Source organism: Lepisma saccharinum, chromosome 18 (genome assembly GCF_977018435.1).
Source record: "Lepisma saccharinum chromosome 18, izLepSacc3.1, whole genome shotgun sequence".
In the NCBI taxonomy this organism is placed as follows: domain Eukaryota; kingdom Metazoa; phylum Arthropoda; class Insecta; order Zygentoma; family Lepismatidae; genus Lepisma; species Lepisma saccharinum.
In genome coordinates, this window is record NC_139246.1 from 4,379,502 (window position 1) to 4,400,116 (window position 20,615).

The 20,615-nt window shown below is 38.3% G+C and overlaps 1 protein-coding gene across 1 annotated transcript; it reads left to right on the forward strand.

Annotated features, from left to right (window-relative positions):
• The first annotated feature begins 392 nt into the window (after positions 1 to 392).
• LOC146002339 (uncharacterized) lies at positions 393 to 19,605 on the forward strand. The gene is made up of 4 exons (XM_083140068.1): positions 393 to 545; positions 1,471 to 1,525; positions 15,544 to 16,345; positions 19,380 to 19,605. Exons 2-3 carry the CDS (start codon positions 1,478 to 1,480, stop codon positions 16,333 to 16,335), a joined length of 840 nt encoding a protein of 279 aa, XP_082996194.1. The 5' UTR covers positions 393 to 545; positions 1,471 to 1,477; the 3' UTR covers positions 16,336 to 16,345; positions 19,380 to 19,605.
• Positions 19,606 to 20,615: the final 1,010 nt, after the last annotated feature.

Sequence of the window (20,615 nt, forward strand, 5' to 3'; positions counted from 1 at the left end):
GTCAAACGCTCTTCACCTTTCACGTTAATAATGACATTAAGGAATTTCTATACCGAAACGCACTTCAATTGAACGATTGAAACACGTCGGTTATTAAAAGCAAGATGCAAGAAGTCGGCGATTTACATCTTCATTTGCTGTTCCGAACAGGATGTTTTCCAATGCTAGATCGTATGGTAGAATTGACAATGTGTAAACCGGTCGATGAGTGGAAGCAATTTGACATGCTTCCTCAGCGCACAAACATAGATTTTGCTACTATTTCCTGTGTAACAAATTGGTACCGATACGGTTTACAGTAACGGGACGTAAGTGTGCGAACAAAGCTGAAACTCTTGACAAAAACAGCTCCGCTCTTCAGTCTATTATGTTCTTTTTCGGCTACACTTCCTTTACAATCAGCGAATTACTTTTTTTCTTCAAATGGCATTGTGAAGTAATGTGTCCGGACACACGTGGCAGCTTTCGATTTCCAGTGTATATGAACTGGCTGTTCCCAGTTGCTACATTATCCTTTCTAGGAGCCAAAGGAGTGATCAACACAGGTAAGTATAGAATTTCTTTTCAAGCTTGAGATGGTTTCCAATACTGTTTTCATATTAGCCTACTATCCTGGCCATTATACAAAATAGTACTCTACGTGGTGCTATTTAACTTAGAAATCTTAGGAATTCTCTATTTCATCACACCAACATTAAAAGTTAGTTTATATAGCTCGAGTAAAGAAATTTAAGTCTTATTATGAACTACAAATTAGTTCATAACTTTTCATGTCAATTCATACAGCCACTTGAAGCACCAACTCAGATGTTATTAAAATTTGCTACATTTGTTCCTCATATAGTCCTTACAAAAAATGCAAATTTGTATATATATGGGACATTTATCTTACAGCAAAATCGTACTGTACAAGATAGAGAAAATTATAATCACTTCATCAAGTCTTAATTTACCTAGTACGGTAATCCACGATTTACAATTGTTAGAATACCGAACTGTGCGATATGCTAAATTCATTCTTTTTTAAACACGGTTTTGTGTTCGTTAACAATTTACTAATAACTTCCGAGTGAATACAACACTAAATCCCTGATTTAAGTCATCAGTAATTGACATTATAGAATTTGTCTTTGAATTTTTAGTGTATCATGTAGGTTACGAAGGATTCTGTAGAAATGTATTCAATATAACATAATTTAGAAGATCATTGTACAACGCATACATTACAACTTCCAAATGAGCCTATTTAGTTCTTTTGAATTTTCATCAACTCGTTTTTCTTTCTTTTCAAACACAAAACTGCATTTTTGAGTATGAAGTGTACTTTTAAAGTTAAATAATATACTGGTCTAACCTGGTCAAAACACCTTACGAACAGGACCACTGTCGGTCTAAATAATGTTAATGAGTTCCCTAAAATGTAATTTGTTCCACTAATGCTTAATTTACCAAATTTTATTCTCCTTCCAGCTTGGAAATGGCTTACTGTAAGGAGATTTTGTTGGCCACGATGGTCGTCATAATGGTAAGTTTGTTTTAGCATCCAGACTCAGGAAAATAGTGTCTCATATCCAGGACCGGCTATAGGTATGTACGAGGCCATTCAAGATGTTTAAACACAGCAATTTCTTCTTAGTGATACTATAACAAATAATGTGATCTCTCTATTATATACATTATAACTCAATGTGTCATGGGAATAAATAAAATGGGAATAATTTTAATACATAAAATGAAAGTAGCAATTGATGCAATACCATCATTTAGAAGAATCTACTATTGTTGATGTGGTAATAAAATGAAGCTGCAAGATAAATATAGGCACGGCGTGATGTCTTCAACATTTCAGGAAATGAATTTAATTTGAAAGGACATCCCATGGTGTTTTCCGTGCCCTTGTTTTGGGCTGAATGGCCCCTTGTAGAGAAGTGTGGTCCTGGTGGTGTCCCATCCGAGAATCTGACCGCTTCTTCTCCTGACCTCAGGAGTGAGTGATCCCCAGAGACCATATGAGGGATTGCCTCCTTTCCCGCTAACTGAGGTTTCCCGCTCATAAATACAATGGAGCAATTTATTTGACTAGATTGTATCTATATCAGCTGGAGTAAATAAAATCAGTTTTTTAACATGCTTGAATTAAGAGATGAGTTGTTTGATTAATTCAATTTGAAATTTTTGGGTGCGTGAGCAATCAGGTTATTTTGAACCCGTCACATTATACGGCAGTGATTCAGTCCGGGACCCACCTTGAAGGATATTACACTTCATGGGACCCATAAGAATGGGCGCTGGCAGAATTACTTGTAGGGGTGTGCACCCAGCTTATTAATCATATTTTTGCTAACGTCGAGTATTTTAAGAAGCCCTCTTTTACACCTGCTTAAACAAATTACACATACCTCATTATAGAGAAGTAAATATGTAATTTGAAAGACTAATTTTAAACAACAAAAAAATATTCGCCGAACTAATGCGAGTATTTAGAATTTAGACTACGTGCAACACGGGTTGAATTTAAATTTTTAAAGCAATATATCTTAGTAATTTAAATGTAATAGGTTTTTTTTAGACACATTAAATACATTTTCAAGAGGCTAGCAGTGGGTGACGCGTCATAGGTTGAGAAACGATGAGGTCCAGCCAATTGCCATAAATAAAATAACATAACTGTAATATGTGAGGACAAAAATATTCTTACTTTTGTTAAAAACTGAGGCTGTAAATGGGCACTCAGGACAAAACACAGGACAACACGCACACAGCCCTACAGATGATTAAACAGGCCTTAGACGCCAGAGCCTCGTTAGTATGCAAAATGCAGTCCAGGATGTACTACGTGGAAGTTAGGTTGACAATTGGGTGGTTAGCTCTTCCAACGGAAGTTGGGAAACAATGTTTCTCCATCAATACCAATTGAATATACCTTTTCTATAAATAAACCTTGCAAAATATGTAATGTGTATAGGGTGTCCCACGAACGGCACAACTGGGAAATAAGGGTGGCGTTACTTTGTAACCGAAACCTGTACATACATAAGTCATACACCAAATGTTAGCCCTGTCCAAGTAGATATTTTTAAACATAGAAACAACAAACGGGGTGCAGTGTTGTTCATGCAGTGTTGCCAAATGTAAGTGAAAGTGTAAATTTATTTTTCCACAAAGCATGGAAAATTGCATGTCAAACATTCGTACGGAAATTTGGACGTCAATTTCCACCTTGGGTAGGTGGACTATTTCGCCATCTATAGTTCAGGGAAGAAAACCGATCGTTTTCGCGTCTAGCCAATTCTGAAATGCTTCGTAAAGGCGTACCGGTCCAAATGGATGTTTTAAAAAAAATTATGAGGTACAGTGGCAACACTGTTGATGTTTGAAGGCAACAAAAGGTGTGTTTAGTGATGGTCTATGTCATGGAAATACTGGAAACAGGAAAAAAAGAAAGTGCCAGGAGTAGGTAAGTAACACTTTTTTTTACCAGAATTTTCATTTTCTTTTTTTCCTGTTTCCAGTATTTCCATGTCATAGACCATCACTAAACACACCTTTTGTTGCCTTCAAACATCAACAGTGTTGCCACTGTACCTCATAATTTTTTTTAAAACATCCATTTGGACCGGTACGCCTTTACGAAGCATTTCAGAATTGGCTAGACGCAAAAACGATCGGTTTTCTTCCCTGAACTATAGATGGCGAAATAGTCCACCTACCCAAGGTGGAAATTGACGTCCAAATTTCCGTACGAATGTTTGACATGCAATTTTCCATGCTTTGTGGAAAAATAAATTTACACTTTCACTTACATTTGGCAACACTGCATGAACAACACTGCACCCCGTTTGTTGTTTTTATGTTTAAAAATATCTACTTGGACAGGGCTAACATTTGGTGTATGACTTATGTATGTACAGGTTTCGGTTACAAAGTAACGCCACCCTTAATTCCCAGTTGCGCCGTTCGTGGGACACCCGTAGTAAGGCGATTTCCAGAAGTAGATTTTGTATTGTTTTTTTTTCCTCATTTGGTTAAAAATTATTTGAGATGTATGTTTCCAGTGATCAGAAATATATTAGAATAGCCATAAACTCAAAATGCTGACCAAGGCAGAATTTATTTTATTTTGAAACATAAACTATATGTTACGTTTAAACCTTCTAGCAAGGTCTTCTTCAGACTATGTACCAAATACAAAAGAAATAAGGTACAAAACAGGAAGATATAGGTATATATATATATACACAGGGTGTCATTTTTATGGCGCCCAAGGACCACAGATTCGTATAGAGGACATCAAAACAAACAACTTTTCTCAGTAACATTTTTCAAGTTGGTGAGTCGATTCGACGCTACAGCCGTTCAAAAAAAGACCGTTTTGCCGCCTGGATGCTGGCAACCCAACACCACATTTGATCGTATCTGTGACGTCATTTCCTGCGGCGAAACAGCGCACGGTAGTGTTGCAAGGAACATACAAATTTTGTGAAAAATGACAAAACTACCAACCAGATTATTGGCTGTAAAACGAAGGGTGAAACGCGTCCAGTACAACGAATATCATAGCTTACAGCCAGAAGATCAGAAGTCAACTCAGGGGAAGGGGGAACTGAATCAACGATATGATAAATGGTGAAAAACTTATTCAAAATGAAGTGTCAATATCGGATTTTGTCTCAGCCTACATGTCAAATATCAACAACAATAAATTTTATTGGACTTGCAGCTTACATTTTTATCCATCACGGCTGCTGTCGCGAAAGCATTTTTTTGTTATCGCAGTCAAACTCGGAAAAAAATGCCAGCTTTCCAAGTGTTTGTCACCTCAGACTGCAAGTCGCAAACTTCGGGACAGGATTATACTCGGCATGGGTTCAGGCGTCAAGGCCTCGTTAGTCTACAAAATGTAGTCCAGGGTACGTGGAAGGGAGGTGGGTGTCTTCTGAAAATATTATCCCTTATACACCAGAAATAATAATTAAATACTAATTATCTATTATAAACCAATATGCAGAGCACACTATTCTTTTCTACGCCACATTCTTGAAGCATGTTCTAAGATCTCCGTCAATACACTGCACCGCTGGGTCAAACGCATTAACAAGTGCATTCGCAGCAACGGGGTTATAGTGAACATATTGTGTAACCACAAAACTGCTTTGTATGCTATGTATGGCTACTTTAGAATCACTCTGTCTCTCTAAGAGTGTTGGTATTTTCATTGCTTGTTTATTTTACGCTTTTCTACCACTTTTTGGCTAATCGCGAAGATGAGGATGAGGGATTTGATGATGGGATACTCACGAAGAACAGCCATAGTCAGGCCTGGATTCGAACCTGGGACCCCTGGCGTCCTAGCGCGCTGTACTGACCACTTCGCTACGGTCTCGTTGTCTGTCTCCCCCCCCCCCCCTCTCTCGTCTAATGTTTATTCAATTCAAACATCTCACATGCCCAACTTCAAAGCAGCCGTTGAGTTTGCGGACTTGGGACCATCGCAAAAAATCGCCACTGATGTCATTTTACTTGAAGAAATTATTTGCCCGTGGAAATCCCGCGTTACAAAACCGCTTTCGCAACGTTTGACGAAAGTGTCACGCGGGTAAATAACAAGCCGCGTCGAGGGATCAATTGACCAAGCAATCGATAGGCTTCACTTCCGCGATTGATTTTTTTCACTCCATTTCAGCCAATCGCGTACGGCGTGACACGTGTTTATGTGTTTACACATGACCATGCACGCTCAACGATGTTCACGCAGTCATCTTCCTCGGATCCCTTCTCATAACTTCGCCCGCTAAAACCAGGGAACGGACATATGTGTAAAGACATATTTGTCTATGCATGAAGCTGAAATCAGTTATATTTTGTATTATCTTTGCGTATCATGGCATGTAAACTCGAAAAATTCAGCTTTTGTTGACCATATTTTTACATATATTAAGTTTTGGCTCATATTTTCTTCTTGAATCACCTTTGAATGTACTTCACTAGTGTTGTCACTAACGATCCTGAAAACCCCTTTCTACATTTTGTTATTTATTATATTATTTCTATTTCACTTATATACGTATAGACTGCTAGAATGGAGATGCAACCTAAAATTTGATTGCTCCCCTGTGCTTAGCACTAAAATGTAGTAGTAGTTGTGCGTTTATGTTTTTTCTTGTGTAGAGGTTGTTATGTGTTTGGGTGTATTGTGCAGTAGTTGTGCTGTGTAGTGTGTTTGGGTTTGTCTTGTGTAGTAGCTGTGCTGTCTAGTGTGGTTGTGTTTATCTTGTGTAGTAGTTATGCTGTCTAATATGTTTCTATTTGTCTTGTGTAGTATCGGTGGTGTGTGTGTATGTGTCTTGTGTTGTAGTTGTGCTGTCTAGTATGTTTGTGTTTGTCTTGTGTAGTAGTTGTGGTGTGTTTGTGTTTATATTGTGTTATAGTTGTGATGTGTTTGTGTGTGTCTTGTGTAGTAGGTGTGCTGTCTAATGTGTTTGAGTTTGTCTTCTGCAGTAGTTCCTCCATTCATATTGGGGGTTAGGCGTAGAGCTGACAACTCTGCACTGTAAAAAGCCATGTCAAGAATCAGCAATATAAGGCCATGGATGTTCCCAAGGTAAAATATTCCGGAGGTAAAATACTCCCCCGTTCGGATCTCCGGGTGGGGACTACTTTGGGAGGTCCCTGGACTAAGAATAAGATCTACCTTAGGAATAAGGATATTAAATTAGGCACCTGGAATGTTCTGAGCCTTTACCGGCCTGGGGCATTTCAGTGTACAGTTAATGAGATAGTTAAGTATAAATTAGATGTAGTAGCTGTCCAGGAAGTTAGGTGGCCAGGAGAAGGGAATTGTAAAACTAAAAATTTTCAGGGTAGGTGGTGTAAAATTATTTTAATAAACATACATGCACCAACGGAAGATAAAGATGATAATACTAAAGATGATTTTTATACAGAGTTAGAACAGGTCTTTGATAAATTTTCTCAGTATGATATGAAAATTCTGTTAGGTGACTGTAATGCACAGATTGGCAAAGAAGAGACATTTAAACCCACAATTAGTAAAGAAAGTCTTCATGAATTAAGTAATGATAATGGTATAAGATTGATTACTTTTGCAACCTCAAATAATTTAATTGTAAAAAGTACCACTTTTGAACATAAAGATATCCATAAATATACCTGGTCTTCTCCAGATGGTAAAACTCATAATCAGATAGATCATATTCTCATTGATAAGAGAAGGCATACTAGTATAATTGACGTTCGTACACATAGAGGTGCTGACTGTGCCAGTGACCATTATTTAGTAATTGCTAAATTAAGAGAAAGACTCTCAGTGATAAATCATAAGCAATAAAATCTAAAAGTTCTAAAATTTGATACAGGAAAGTTTACTGATGAAAGAATTAAGCAAGATTACCAAATTAAACTGTCAAATAGATCTGATGTTTTGCAGGATTTAAATGATGATGAAAATATAAATGAAACAGACGTAAATAAGAAATGGGAGCACATACGTAATGCAATAGAATCAGCAGCTAAAGAAAGTATAGGATACCATAAACCGAGAAAAAGTAAGCCATGGTTTGATAATGAATGTCATAATCTAATAGAAATAAGAAATCAGGCTAGACTTAGGTGGTTAAATAACTCTGATGATACAAATCTAAACAATTATAATAGAATAAAGCGAGAAGTTAACCGCACGTTTAGAAGTAAAAAAAGAGATTACTTGAAAAGCAAAATTAACGAAATTGAAACAAACAGCAAAAATAAAAATATCAGAGATTTATATAAAGGTATAAATGAGTTTAGAAAGGGGTGGCAGCCTAAAGTAAACTTGATAAAAGATAAAGACGGTGATTTTCTAGCTGACACAAGCGATATTCTAAATAGATGGAAGAACTACTTTAATGACCTTTTAAATGTCCATGTAGGAGATAAATCAGAAGTGAATGAAGTACACACAGCAGAACCATTAATTCCAGAACCTAACTTGACTGAAGTTAAAGATGCTATTAAAAGGCTAAAGAATAACAAAGCACCTGGCATTGATTTAATACCAGCTGAGTTAATTAAATATGGTGGAAATTCATTAATATGTCAAATTCATAAATTAATTTGTTTAATATGGAATAAAGAAGAAATCCCTCAACAGTGGAAAGAATCCATAATTGTTCCTGTGTTTAAAAAAGGTGATAAAATGAACTGCAATAATTACCGTGGAATTTCTCTACTCTCAACAACATATAAAATATTATCTAACATTCTTTTAACAAGACTAACCCCATATGCTAATGAAATTATAGGTGATTATCAATGTGGATTTAAACGCAACAGATCAACTACAGATCAAATTTTTCACATCAGACAGACACTTGAAAAAAAAGTGGGAATATAATCAAAATGTCCATCAGCTATTCATTGATTTCAAAAAAGCATATGATTCGGTCAAAAGAGATAAATTATATAATATATTAGTAGAGTTTGGAATACCTAAGAAGCTTGTTAGTATGATAAAAATATGCACCAGTTAAACAGAAAGCAAAATTCGTGTGGGTATTAATATGTCTGACAAATTTACAATTCTCCATTGCTCTTTAATTTTGCCTTAGGATATGCTATTAGGAAGGTAAAAGAAACTAAAGAAGGACTAAAATTAAATGGTGTGACTCAGTTGTTAGCATATGCAGATGATGTAGACTTACTGGGGGATGATGTGAATACAATTAAGAATAATGCTAAAATATTTTTCAAAACTGCTAAAGATATAGGTTTGGAAGTTAACAAAGAGAAAACTAAATATATGCTTACAGGCGGAAACCAAGTGTTAGGTAATAATCAAAATCTAATTATTGATAACAACTTGTTTGAAGCAGTTTCCAAATTCAAATACTTAGGAGTAATATTAACAAATGAAAATTATATTAAAGAGGAAATAAAAAGTAGGCTTAATTCAGGAAATGCATGTTACTTCTCTCTTCATAAACTTTTGTCTTCTCGTTTAATATCTAAGAAACTAAAAGTTAAAATATACAAAACAGTAATTTTGCCTGTAGTATTATATGGGTGTGAAACTTGGTCCCTTACATTGAAAGAAGGACATAAATTGAGAGTATTTGAAAATAAGATCCTTAGGAAAATATTTGGACCTAAAAGGGATGAGGAGACAGGTGAGTGGAGAAGGTTACATAATTTAGAACTACATAATTTGTATTCATGTCCAGACATTATTAGAATAATTAAATCAAGAAGACTTAGGTGGGCAGGCCATGTGGCACGAATGGGAGAGGAAAGAGGAGTTTACAGGATTCTTTGTTGGGAAACCTGATGGTAAGAGACCTGTAGGAAGGCCAAGACGAAGATGAAGGGTCAACGTCGAGATGGACCTAAGGGAAATCGGTAGAGATGGAAAAGAGCATATAGATCTTGCTCAAGATAGGGACAGATGGAAGGCCTGTGTTGCTGCAGCCATGAACCTTCGGGTTTAAGAAGGCTAGAGAGTTAGTTAGAGCTTACATTTGGCTGTTTGCGCCCAGCTACATGTCAATTATATTTGCAAATCTCGTTGCAAGGTTGATATCTACAGGTTTGTGTCCAGATGCCTTGTGGTACTTTTGTGCTGATAACGGAAGTATCCGAGGTTCACGTTGTTACATTACGGCTAAAACACGTACAACCACAGTAACAATCTAATGTTGAATCAGTAGCGAATATACTGCCCTGTTCACAGTTGCAAACTATTACATGTGTATCCGGTGCATAGATAAACACAGTCGTCGGAGAGTTTGTTTTACTACTACTCATATCCCATTTTTGTCACTTTCCTCATAATGCCCTGAATATACATTATATTATGTGTTGCTTACCTTTGGAATTTTGAGTTCTTTCATTTCTATTTTGTAATCTGTTCAGTGTGTCACAGACAACTAGTATCAGAAGGACGAAGTGGATAGACTAAATTGTAGATGCCAACTTGGTAACTAGATTTGCAAATATTTGACATGTAAGCTGAGACAAAATTCGATGTGACTACTTGCACTTGAATTCTATTTTCTTTCTACCATGTTTCGTATAGTTTGTTTACTTCCTGTTAGGTTACAGAACGTGTTTTCTCGTTTTGTTTTACGGTACATAATGTGGATGATTTAAGCTATGTCATTTTTCACAGAATATGTGTGTTCCTGGCAACCCTGGAACGCATCGCTTCACGACGGGATATTACTTCACAAATGCAATCAAATGTTGTGTGTGGTTGCCAGCATTCAGACGGCAAAACGGTCTTTTTTGAACGACTGTAGCACCGAAATGATGCACCAACGAGAAAAATGTCACCGAGAAAAGTTGTTTCTTTTGATGTCCTGTATACGTTTCAGTGGTCCGTGGGCGCCATTAAAATGACACCCTGTATACAGGGTGTCGCAAAACTCTTTCAACAACGCTTGGGAGCTGGTAGATATCATAAAAACAAGTAACTTTTCCCTATAAAGTTTACCTCGAAAGCGCTTAGTTTCTGTGCTATAAGCGCTTAAAGTCTATCCTGTACGTATGCAACCCAACACAGCAAACGCTTGCTCTGACATAACTAGCAGGGGCGCGTGGCAGGGTTGCCACTAGCGTTCCTCGTTAAGAGAGACGACTTAAAAAAAACAACTTGGGAGTCTTGCCTGAGCAAAATCGAAAACATTAATGATACTTGCGATGTTGTAAGAAGGATTCACAGTATTTATAAACTGACCAAAACAAATAATGGGCAGACTGAAATTCAAGATTACTCATTCTAAAATATCTCCATAATTGATTGATTGATTTGGTTTATTTTAATTCCCTTTTCTGCCACCTTTGGCTAATCGCGAAGATGAGGATGATATGAAATAACAAATGACACCAATGTCTACACCAGGATTTAAACCCGAGACACCTGGCGCCGTAGCGAGCTGTGCTAACCACATCACCACGGAGTGTTTCGTACATCATGCAATATCAACAATTGCAAGGGACACGTGATATAGGGGAAATCCACGAACGAACAAATGCAAGCATGATGTGTTTGCTGCCTCGTTTCGAACACGCAGACTGTAATGTAATTACAAATTATTTATTAGAAATAAAGTGAACTAGCGCTATTGCAAATCGAGCTCGTTATAAAAAGCAGGCTGAAAAGAAACAAAAATCACCGGCAGATGAATATTCTTGAACCATTTCGGTGACTGAGTACGTTTAGTGATCAACACATGATCCCCCTCTATCGAATGTTCCGGACACGAGTTTCGACCTGGACAAAAATGTCACTGAATCTTATGTCCTCGTATTTACTATTTGCCCGAAAGTGTAGGAAAATTATGTACAATGAGAATAATATAAATTCACACGAATTATTCCGGAAATTCATCTAGATGTCAGAATCTCGCTCGCTTGCTACAAAACGTTGTTTCCAGGGTGAACTAAATGTTGACATTTTGGTGCCTTCCGAAAATATTACTCTTACATTTCAATGTTGATATCAAGTTGCTACAATGAATGATAAATATGTACAATTTATGACGTGTACTCAATGGTTTCCTTTTGATTTTTTTTTTCACGTTCCATGATAAGAATGCTAAACAAAGACACAAAATGAGAAAACTAATTCGCACACATGAAAAGAGTGTAAATTACGAGGATTTCTCTTGATGTATCAATATCAAACGATATTGTGAAGTGCAGAACAAACTAGTACAGGCAGTAAGTATGCACCGAACTCAATGTAATTCCTTTCAATGAAATATTAATTTCTTCCTACAACTTCTTTAATACAGCATTCAAGACTAACCAGTTTGAGTGGAGAGAAAGAGAGAGATAGAGAGAGAGAGAGAGAAAGAGAGAGAGAGAGATAGAGAGAGGGGGGGAGAGAAAGTTTTTAATTCGCATGTTCCTAGTATTCCAAATAATCCTTGGAATTTTCTTGATACCAATTTTTGAAAAACATAATTTTTCTTACATGCATATCAGTTGTCGGTAAAATTTATACGTTGCCACTGTTTTCTGAAATAAGCTAGGGGTATTGGGTTCGAATCCCGGCTTGGGCATGTATGTTTGTGAGCGTATATTCATCAATTTAATCATATCATCACTCATCACCATCTTCGTATATTAGCCAAAAGTGGCACAAACAGCTAAGTAAAATAAAGCAAATCAATCAAGCAATGAATGAATCAATCATTAAATTAAAAGATCCTCGCAATTATTTCCTTATGAGACAAACACGATTAGCAATAACGCTATTACAGATAGGAATAATTTTCAAATAAATTGTAATAACCCGGGTTCGAGTCCTGGTCGAGCCTGCATTTTTCGCTGAAAATTTCTACATTTCAGTCTGCATGTTCGAAACGAGGCAGCAAACACATCATGCTTACATTTGTTCGTTCGTGGATTTCCCCTATATCACGTGTCCCTTGCAATTGTTGATATTGCATGATGTACGAAACATTCCGTGGTTGATGTGGTTAGCACAGCTCGCTACGGCGCCAGGTGTCTCGGGTTTAAATCCTGGTGTAGACATTGGTGTCATTTGTTATTTCATATCATCCTCATCTTCGCGATTAGCCAAAGGTGGCAGAAAAGGGAATTAAAATAAACCAAATCAATCAATCAATTATGGAGATATTTTAGAATGAGTAATCTTGAATTTCAGTCTGCCCATTATTTGTTTTGGTCAGTTCATAAATACTGTGAATGTATCATTAATGTTTTCGATTTTGCTCAGGCAAGACTCCCAAGTTGTTGTTTTTAAGTCGTCTCTCTTAACGAGGAACGCTAGTGGCAACCCTGCCACGCGCCCCTGCTAGTTATGTCAGAGCAAGCGTTTGCTGTGTTGGGTTGCATACGTACAGGATAGACTTTAAGCGCTTATAGCACAGAAACTAAGCGCTTTCGAGGTAAACTTTATAGGGAAAAGTTACTTGTTTTTATGATATCTACCAGCTCCCAAGCGTTGTTGAAAGAGTTTTGCGACACCCTGTATATACACAAAAATTACTCCCTTCCAGACACAAAACAAGAAAAAGGAAAACAGAGAAGAGGAAGAGGAAGGGATTATCTACGAAGTGAAGTGTAAAGAATGTCAGAGTGTGTACATAGGAGAAACGAAAAGGGACTGAAAGACAGGTTGAAAGAACATAGGATGATGTACGACTTAAGAGAGAAAGAAATCGGATAGTTCAGCACACGAGAAGAACAGGACATAACATAGAGTGTTATAAGGCTAAGCAGATAGGAAGGGTGAAGAGAGTACTAGTGAGAAAAATGGAAGGAGGCCAAGGAAGTAGAGAAGATAGGGAAGGAAGACACAATGAACTGGAATGGGGGACTGGAGATAAACAAAGAATGGAAAAAGATGTTAGAGAGAGTGGAAAGGACAAGAGCGAAGGAGGAGAGAAGAAGGAAGAGGAATGAAGAAAGAAAGGATAAGGAAATAGAGCGTGAGATAAGGAGTCCAACGGAAGTGTTTATCTAAAACGCATATCAGGTGAAACAACAATCGACAGGAGAAGGCCACCTGCTGGAACACCTGGAAAGGAATGTTCCAGATAAACAACTTTCTAATAATCTTGTGTTTGGAGGTGACTGATTTTTGTGTATATATATTCCTGATATTCCTGTTTTGTACCTTATTTCATTTGCATTTGGTACAGAGTCTGAAGAAGACCTTGCTAGAAGGTTTAAACGTAACGTTTAGTTTATGTTTTATAATAAAGTAAATACTGCCTTGGTCAGCATTTTGAGTTTTTGGTTATCATGGAAACAAGGCTTAATGGTGTTATCATTAGGATAGGATCTTGTCAAGGAGCAGTAGTCCATCCTGTTGTAAATCAGATGTTGGTACTTCCTTCTATTATCATAGGATACAGTAATCAGTAGATCGTAAGTAACAACAATTAATTTCATGAGATGTAAATGTTTGTTACTGATCACAAAAAAGCTTTTCATAGAGTAGTCCACCGTATGTGTTTCACAAGAATGTACATCTTGCTAGTTATGCCGTGCATCCAGTGCCATTTTATGACATACATACGAGGGGCGATCAGGTTGCTCTGACCCTAACATTGAAAGAGCGGCAATAGGGTTTCAATTTTTATTTTATTTTTCAACATACTCCCCTGCAACTCCAATGCACTTTTCCCATCGGTGCTCCAACGCCTGGCTACCTTGCAAAAAAATTCTTCCAACTGGTCCTCCAACCATGAGTCCACGGCCTTATCACCTCAGAATCATCAGAAAATTTTTACCCACGAATGTCATTCTTCAAATGTTTGAACAAATGGAAATCACTGGGGGCCAAATCTGGGGAATAGGGTGGGTGGGGCAACAACTGGAACAATGCATCTGCAATGGCGGCCCTCGCAATGCGTGAGGTGTGGACAGGTGCATTGTCCTGGTGAAGGAGCACACCGCGAGTCAACATCCCACGCCTCTTTTCCTTGATGGAATCACGTAATTTCTTGATTAGATCACTGTAGTATGTGCCAGTGATGGTTTGGCCTCTTTGTAGATAGTCCACAAGAAGGACACCCTTGCAGTCCCAGAAAATTGAGGCCATCACCTTCTTAGCTGACGTTTGTACCTTGAACTTCTTCGTTGGTGGAGAATGTGGGTGTTTCCACTCCATGCTTTCGAATTTTGTTTCTGGGTTGAACTGATGTACCCATGTTTCAACCATAGTTACAAATCGGGCAACGAAATCGTCTATCAGCACGAAACTTTCAAGAAGTTCTTGACTGATGAGCACTAGGGTACGCATCTGATCTGGGGTGAGGTTTCGAGGGACCCATCTTGCAGCATTTTTTTCATTTGCAATTCCTGGATAATTATGTTTTGCACAGTGCCATACGACAGGCCACACATCTCAGCAACATGACGGATAGTGACTTGACGATCCTTCAGCACGAAATCGTGGACTTCGTTAATGTTTTCGGTTGTCATGACAGTTTTTGGTGCTCCACCTTCATGTTCATCCTCACACGACTCTCTCCCACAATTAAACTCACGACACCATCTCTTCACCATACTGTATGAAAGAGCAGTGCCCCCTAGTGTATCCACCAAGTCCTCATGAATTTTAGATACCGTCCACTTCTTCTTCACAAAATATTTGATAACCGCTCTCACCTCAGTTTTCTCCATTCTGGCACATTGACACAACTTCAGTCAGTTATAGTCCTGTAAAAAGAAAACTGTACGCTACTCAGACTTGCAATTCAGAATGAAAGCATGCAAAGGATCACTAAACAATAACAAAATAAAAAAATCAATCATAACGTCATTCCTTCCATGTTAGGGTCGGAGCAACCTGATCGCCCCTCGTAATTTCAGTAAAGCATTTTTGTTGGAGGTTGTGTTCCTCATAAAATGTGATTATTCAACTATCAAACTGTTTAGCAATAAATACCTGAACGTTTAATAATATCTATAATAAAACACACTTGCTAACTGGTTTTTATTGTCAAAAAAATTTCAGCCTGGATACAACATATGTGAATAAGTATCTTAATTTTGAAATGCTTGTTTCAGATCGCCAATACTGTGTGTGATCCTAAGGAAAGAGGTGGGCAGAGAAAGAGTGGAGGACAAGGAGGAGGTGGGGTGGAAACAAGCGACAGACAAAGAAGAGGGGACCGAGGTAATAACGACAGACAAAGAGGAGGCGGACTGGGAACAGGCAGCAGACAAAGAGAAGGGGAGCGAGATAAGAGCGACAGGCAAGGAGGAATCGGACTGGAAACAGGCGGTAGACAAAGAGGAGGGGACCGAGATAAGAACGACAGACAAAGAGGAGGCGGACTGGGAACAGGCAGCAGACAAAGAGAAGGGGAGCGAGATAAGAGCGACAGGCAAGGAGGAGGCGGACTGGGAACAGGCGGCAGACAAAGAGGAGGGGACCGAGATAAGAACGACAGACAAAGAGGAGGAGACCGAGATAAGAACGGCAGACAAGGAGAAGGAGAATTAAAAACAGGCGGCAGACAAAGAGGAGGGGGCCGAGATAAGAACGACAAACAAAGAGGAGGCGGACTGGGAACAGGCAGCAGACAAAGAGAAGGGGAGTATAATATGAGCGACAGACAAGGAGGAGGCGGACTGGGAACAGGCGGCAGACAAAGAGGAGGGGACCGAGATAAGAACGACAGACAAGGAGGAGGGAACCGAGACAAGAACAACAGACAAGGAGGAAGCTACCATGAAACGAGCGACAGGCAGAGTCAAGGAGGAGGACGTAGACAAACTAGGATTGGTTCTCGTGAGGCGTATGGCCAAAACAGACAAGCTGGTAAACATGAACGAAATAACAGCACTTCTGAATAAGGCTCACAAGGCAAGTGGTTACTTCTTCCAAACTATGCATAAGACTTTACTTGCAGTAAAGTTTGGTAGAAATTTCTTGAAATTGAATCAACAGATAAGACCATCAGCTGTGCATTCTTCTGATACATTACTTATAACTCCAGATGATCAAATCTATAATTATATTTTCACGCAATATATTGTAAACAATGCATTGAATGGGAATGTTGGTGGAAACCTTGTCACAAATCTAATACAGGAAAAACGACAGTAGAAAGAAACATTTGAAAAATATTTTTCTAATCCATCAGAATTTTAGTCCTCATACTAAATATTTATCTTTATGATTGTGAAAAATGTAAATTCAATGAAAGTAGTCAATTCTTATCTGTTTGGTGTTGTTCAAAGTGAATATGGAAATGAAAATTGAAAATTAGCTCTAATTTTTATTTTACACATTTGAACCAAAATTGGATATTACTACTTTAGGTTGGCAAAACTTAAGAAATGTCATCCAGTCAGATTTTTATCAGTTCCGAATCTTAATTGTGCTGTTTTGTACTGGAAGTACAGCATTCCTTGTGTTGGTTGATTGATTTGGTGTCTCAAGTCCACTTTATGTACAGTAAGGCTAATCGCGACTGGACCTACAGTTTAAAGTGGTATCCGAACCACTATGTACCTCCACCGGGTATCGAACCCCGGACCTCTTGATTACAAGGCTATGACGCTATCACTGCTCTATCGGGGAGGCCCCCTTCCTTTTGTTGGTTATTATCTGGTCAATATTAAATGACATAAAGAAACTTGTTATTTATTTCTTGATTAATAATAGCTAAATATTTATAAATAATGATGGATCTACATTTCTATGTAGTAAATTCATATTTTGATATTATTATTATGAACCCCTATTTCTGAAACTACAGCTAAGTATTTTGTTTTAAGTTCACATTTAATAGTCATCTTCTAATTGATATAAAGAAACATACATTGAAGGCATTTACAAACTTTCAATCAAAATTTGTTGAACAGTGTTACATAAAGTCTCCGTTTACTTCAAACTCTAACTCACCTTAACGTAAGGTGTTAAATTCTTACTTCCTGTACAGAATCAGTGTTTGTGCATATATAGGGTGCGGCAGAAATAATAAACTGGTTTTAATAATCCATGGTTTTGTTTGTTGCAGAGAGGGGGCAGGCATGTAGGGGTACCTTGGAAAGTAGGTGGTAAGTGTATGTTCCGTTAGTGACGTGTGCAGTTAACCATGGATCGCTGATCAGTGGCAGAGCGTATTTGTGCCGTAGAGTGCTTTATAGGAAGTGTCTCTATCACCGACACACGGATAACATTTCGACGACAACTGAATCGTTCTGTTCCTGGGTACCAGTTTCATAGATCGGAGACACATTAAAATCGAATATTTTGTGTTTCGCATGGTTCATACTTACCAATTGTGTCTTGCGGAACATAGTTTAAGGTGCGATTATGCTTTTTACACGAAAACAAACATCATTACTTTGCGAATGATATAGTTTCTTTTGTTTTCGAATATCAGTGTTTCCAACCTTTTTCACCGAAAAATACCTACTATCGTGTTCGTCACGTGTGCAAATTGTACATTATGCACGGGTAGCTGACGGATAGCACCACGAACTATTCCGATAAGGTTAGGTTTGGTTAGGTTAGGCAAGCATAGTTTAAAAAAGGGGGTTGGAAACACGGACAGGGGGTTTCGTCATCCAACGTATGGAGCATCCGGTTCACGTAGGAAAGCAATGGCAATTGTGCGTCGGTGAGATATTTCTATTGAAAAATACACGATTTCCCGGTCAAATAGATTCCACGATGAAAGAAAATACCTCGACGAACGTTGGAAACCTTAGAGAAACTCATTTCCGTAAATAGTTTCTTCTGTAAAAATGAAGAAATGTGTCTCCGATGTATGAAACTGTTACCCTGTCCCTTTTAGATGAAAGTACTCTTAATCACTCATCATCAACGTGTATAGCAATGTCGGATGTTGCCTTATTAATGCCAGCTTCCGCTGACAGCATTCCACACGGACAACCTTATGGCGATCTGACAGACGTGGCACAACTTGCATCTTGCACGCGTGAAAGTTAAGATGTATGTGCCAGATTCGTCGAATGCTTCGGTCCGATATCTGAAACGCTAAAGCATGTTAACGTGCTGATTTATATGGACTCCGCACTGCAGAGACACGGACGCGTGCCACGTTTTGTTCTGTTCGACTGACCGTGGTCGCCAGGGTGGTGATTTATTTTTCACACTATCGTCTTCACACCATTGTCTTACCCAACAACGTATATCACCAGGAAAAGGTGCATCACGTCGATTCAGTTGTCGTCGAAATGTTCTCTGTGTGTCGGTGGTGATAGACACACTTCTAATAAAGCACTCCACAGCACAAGTACGCTCCGCCACTGTTCAGCGCTCCATGGCTAACTGCACACGTCACTAACGAGACATACACTTGCCACCTACTTTCCAAGCTACCACCTATATGCCTGCCCCTTCTCTGCAACAATCACTCTGCAACAAACAAAACTATGGATCATTAAAACCAGTTTACTATTTCTGACGCATCCTGTATTTAGATATAAGTAAATCTCTTTCAATAAATCTATCACACATGAGATCATTACATCTAGAATGCTGAACAATCTACTTTCAACACACATTTTCTATTGTTAAATATTATGCTAAAATTAGTTGAATTTGCTTGCTTTCTAAAGAAATTTATTACTAATGGTGTATTTTACTTCATTTTTAGTAAACCATTAAAATGCTGACCAAAGAAAAATTTTATAGTATGAAAAAATATACATAAAAACGTAATATTTCCACCCTTTAACAGGGTCTTCTTCAGATGAATATACACAATAAATTCTTGTGAATCTTCGTCTGAAGAAGACCCTGTTAGAGGGTGGAAATATTACGTTTTTATGTATATTTTTTCATACTATAAAATTTTTCCTTGGTCAGCATTTTAATGTTTTATTAACATGGAAACAAGGCTTAACAGTGTTTTCATTTTTAGGTGGACCCAAAGCAGCAGTCTTCAAGAGTGTGGCTTGATTTGAGCACCAAGTGATACATTCTCTTGCTTCCAGTTTTCAAAGTAGAGGGAAATATATGTACTTATGTCTTGTTATATTTTCAAATTTAAATGAAAATTACATTAAAATATATAGTGTGGTTCCATATCATTGTAATGTATCTTCACTGATGCTGATGCTAAATATACCGAACATTTATCAACACCACCTGGTGGAATATTCATATATTAATTCATTTATCTCCTGTATTATGTTTTATACACGCTTGCACTATTTGATACACTATAAATTTACTATTTACTTTTAAGTTACGAGTCAGTGAAAAATTACAAGACACTCTGCAAGGTTTTGTACATAAAATTATGTTGTCGAACTCAGATGATAGAGCTAGAAGTTTCGCTTTATGATCCCCCTACAATCTTCCTTATCAACCCCTCGACCGTGGTGTGGACAGAAACAAGAGATGTTATGCGTCGACCAACTCACCACTCGATCAGGCAATCCGGCGTAGACGTCAGGTATTAGGCTCGGGTTAAGCTCCGTTGCCCGTGAAGTCCACTGTCTTTCATAGTGTCGGAATTGGCCAGCGGAGCGTTAGGATCCGCGGGCGGCAAGACTCGGCCCTGGCGACTGATGGCTGTCCGGCCACTGCGACAGGCTTCCCTTCGGGACTCGCGGTGATGTAGATGACGAACGTCGGTCCCGCAGAGTCGAGCATGAGACAGCTAACCGCGTCAGCCCAAGGAACAAAGCTGACTGTCGTGTGACGATGGCAGAGTAGCGATTTCCCTCGGATGTCCTTCGACGCTCGTCGCAGTGTCCTCAGCTAGCAGACTCTTCTGGAGCTCTTAGACGAAAGCATTTCCTTTAACATTTTTGCTAGCATAAATGTTATGTAAATGCTTCAAGAAAATGTTATAGCAGACAGTACTTTGCACGGCAGCATTACACATACGTTTTGTACGAAACGATATTCCTCTCGGTTCAATAGTTATCGGTTTTTAAAAATATGGAGTGATACATTGTTTACATCTCAAGCGGCCGCCCTTTCTTCTTCACTCGTGACCTAGAGCTCGCTTCTGATTGGTTTTGCTACGGAAAGAGAACGGGTTAGTAGTAAGACCCCCCCGTCCATCCCACTTAAACCGGAAATGAGATAAGATAAGAGCGGAAATGAGATAAGATAAGGGGTAGGCGTTTTGTGATTTAATGAGTGT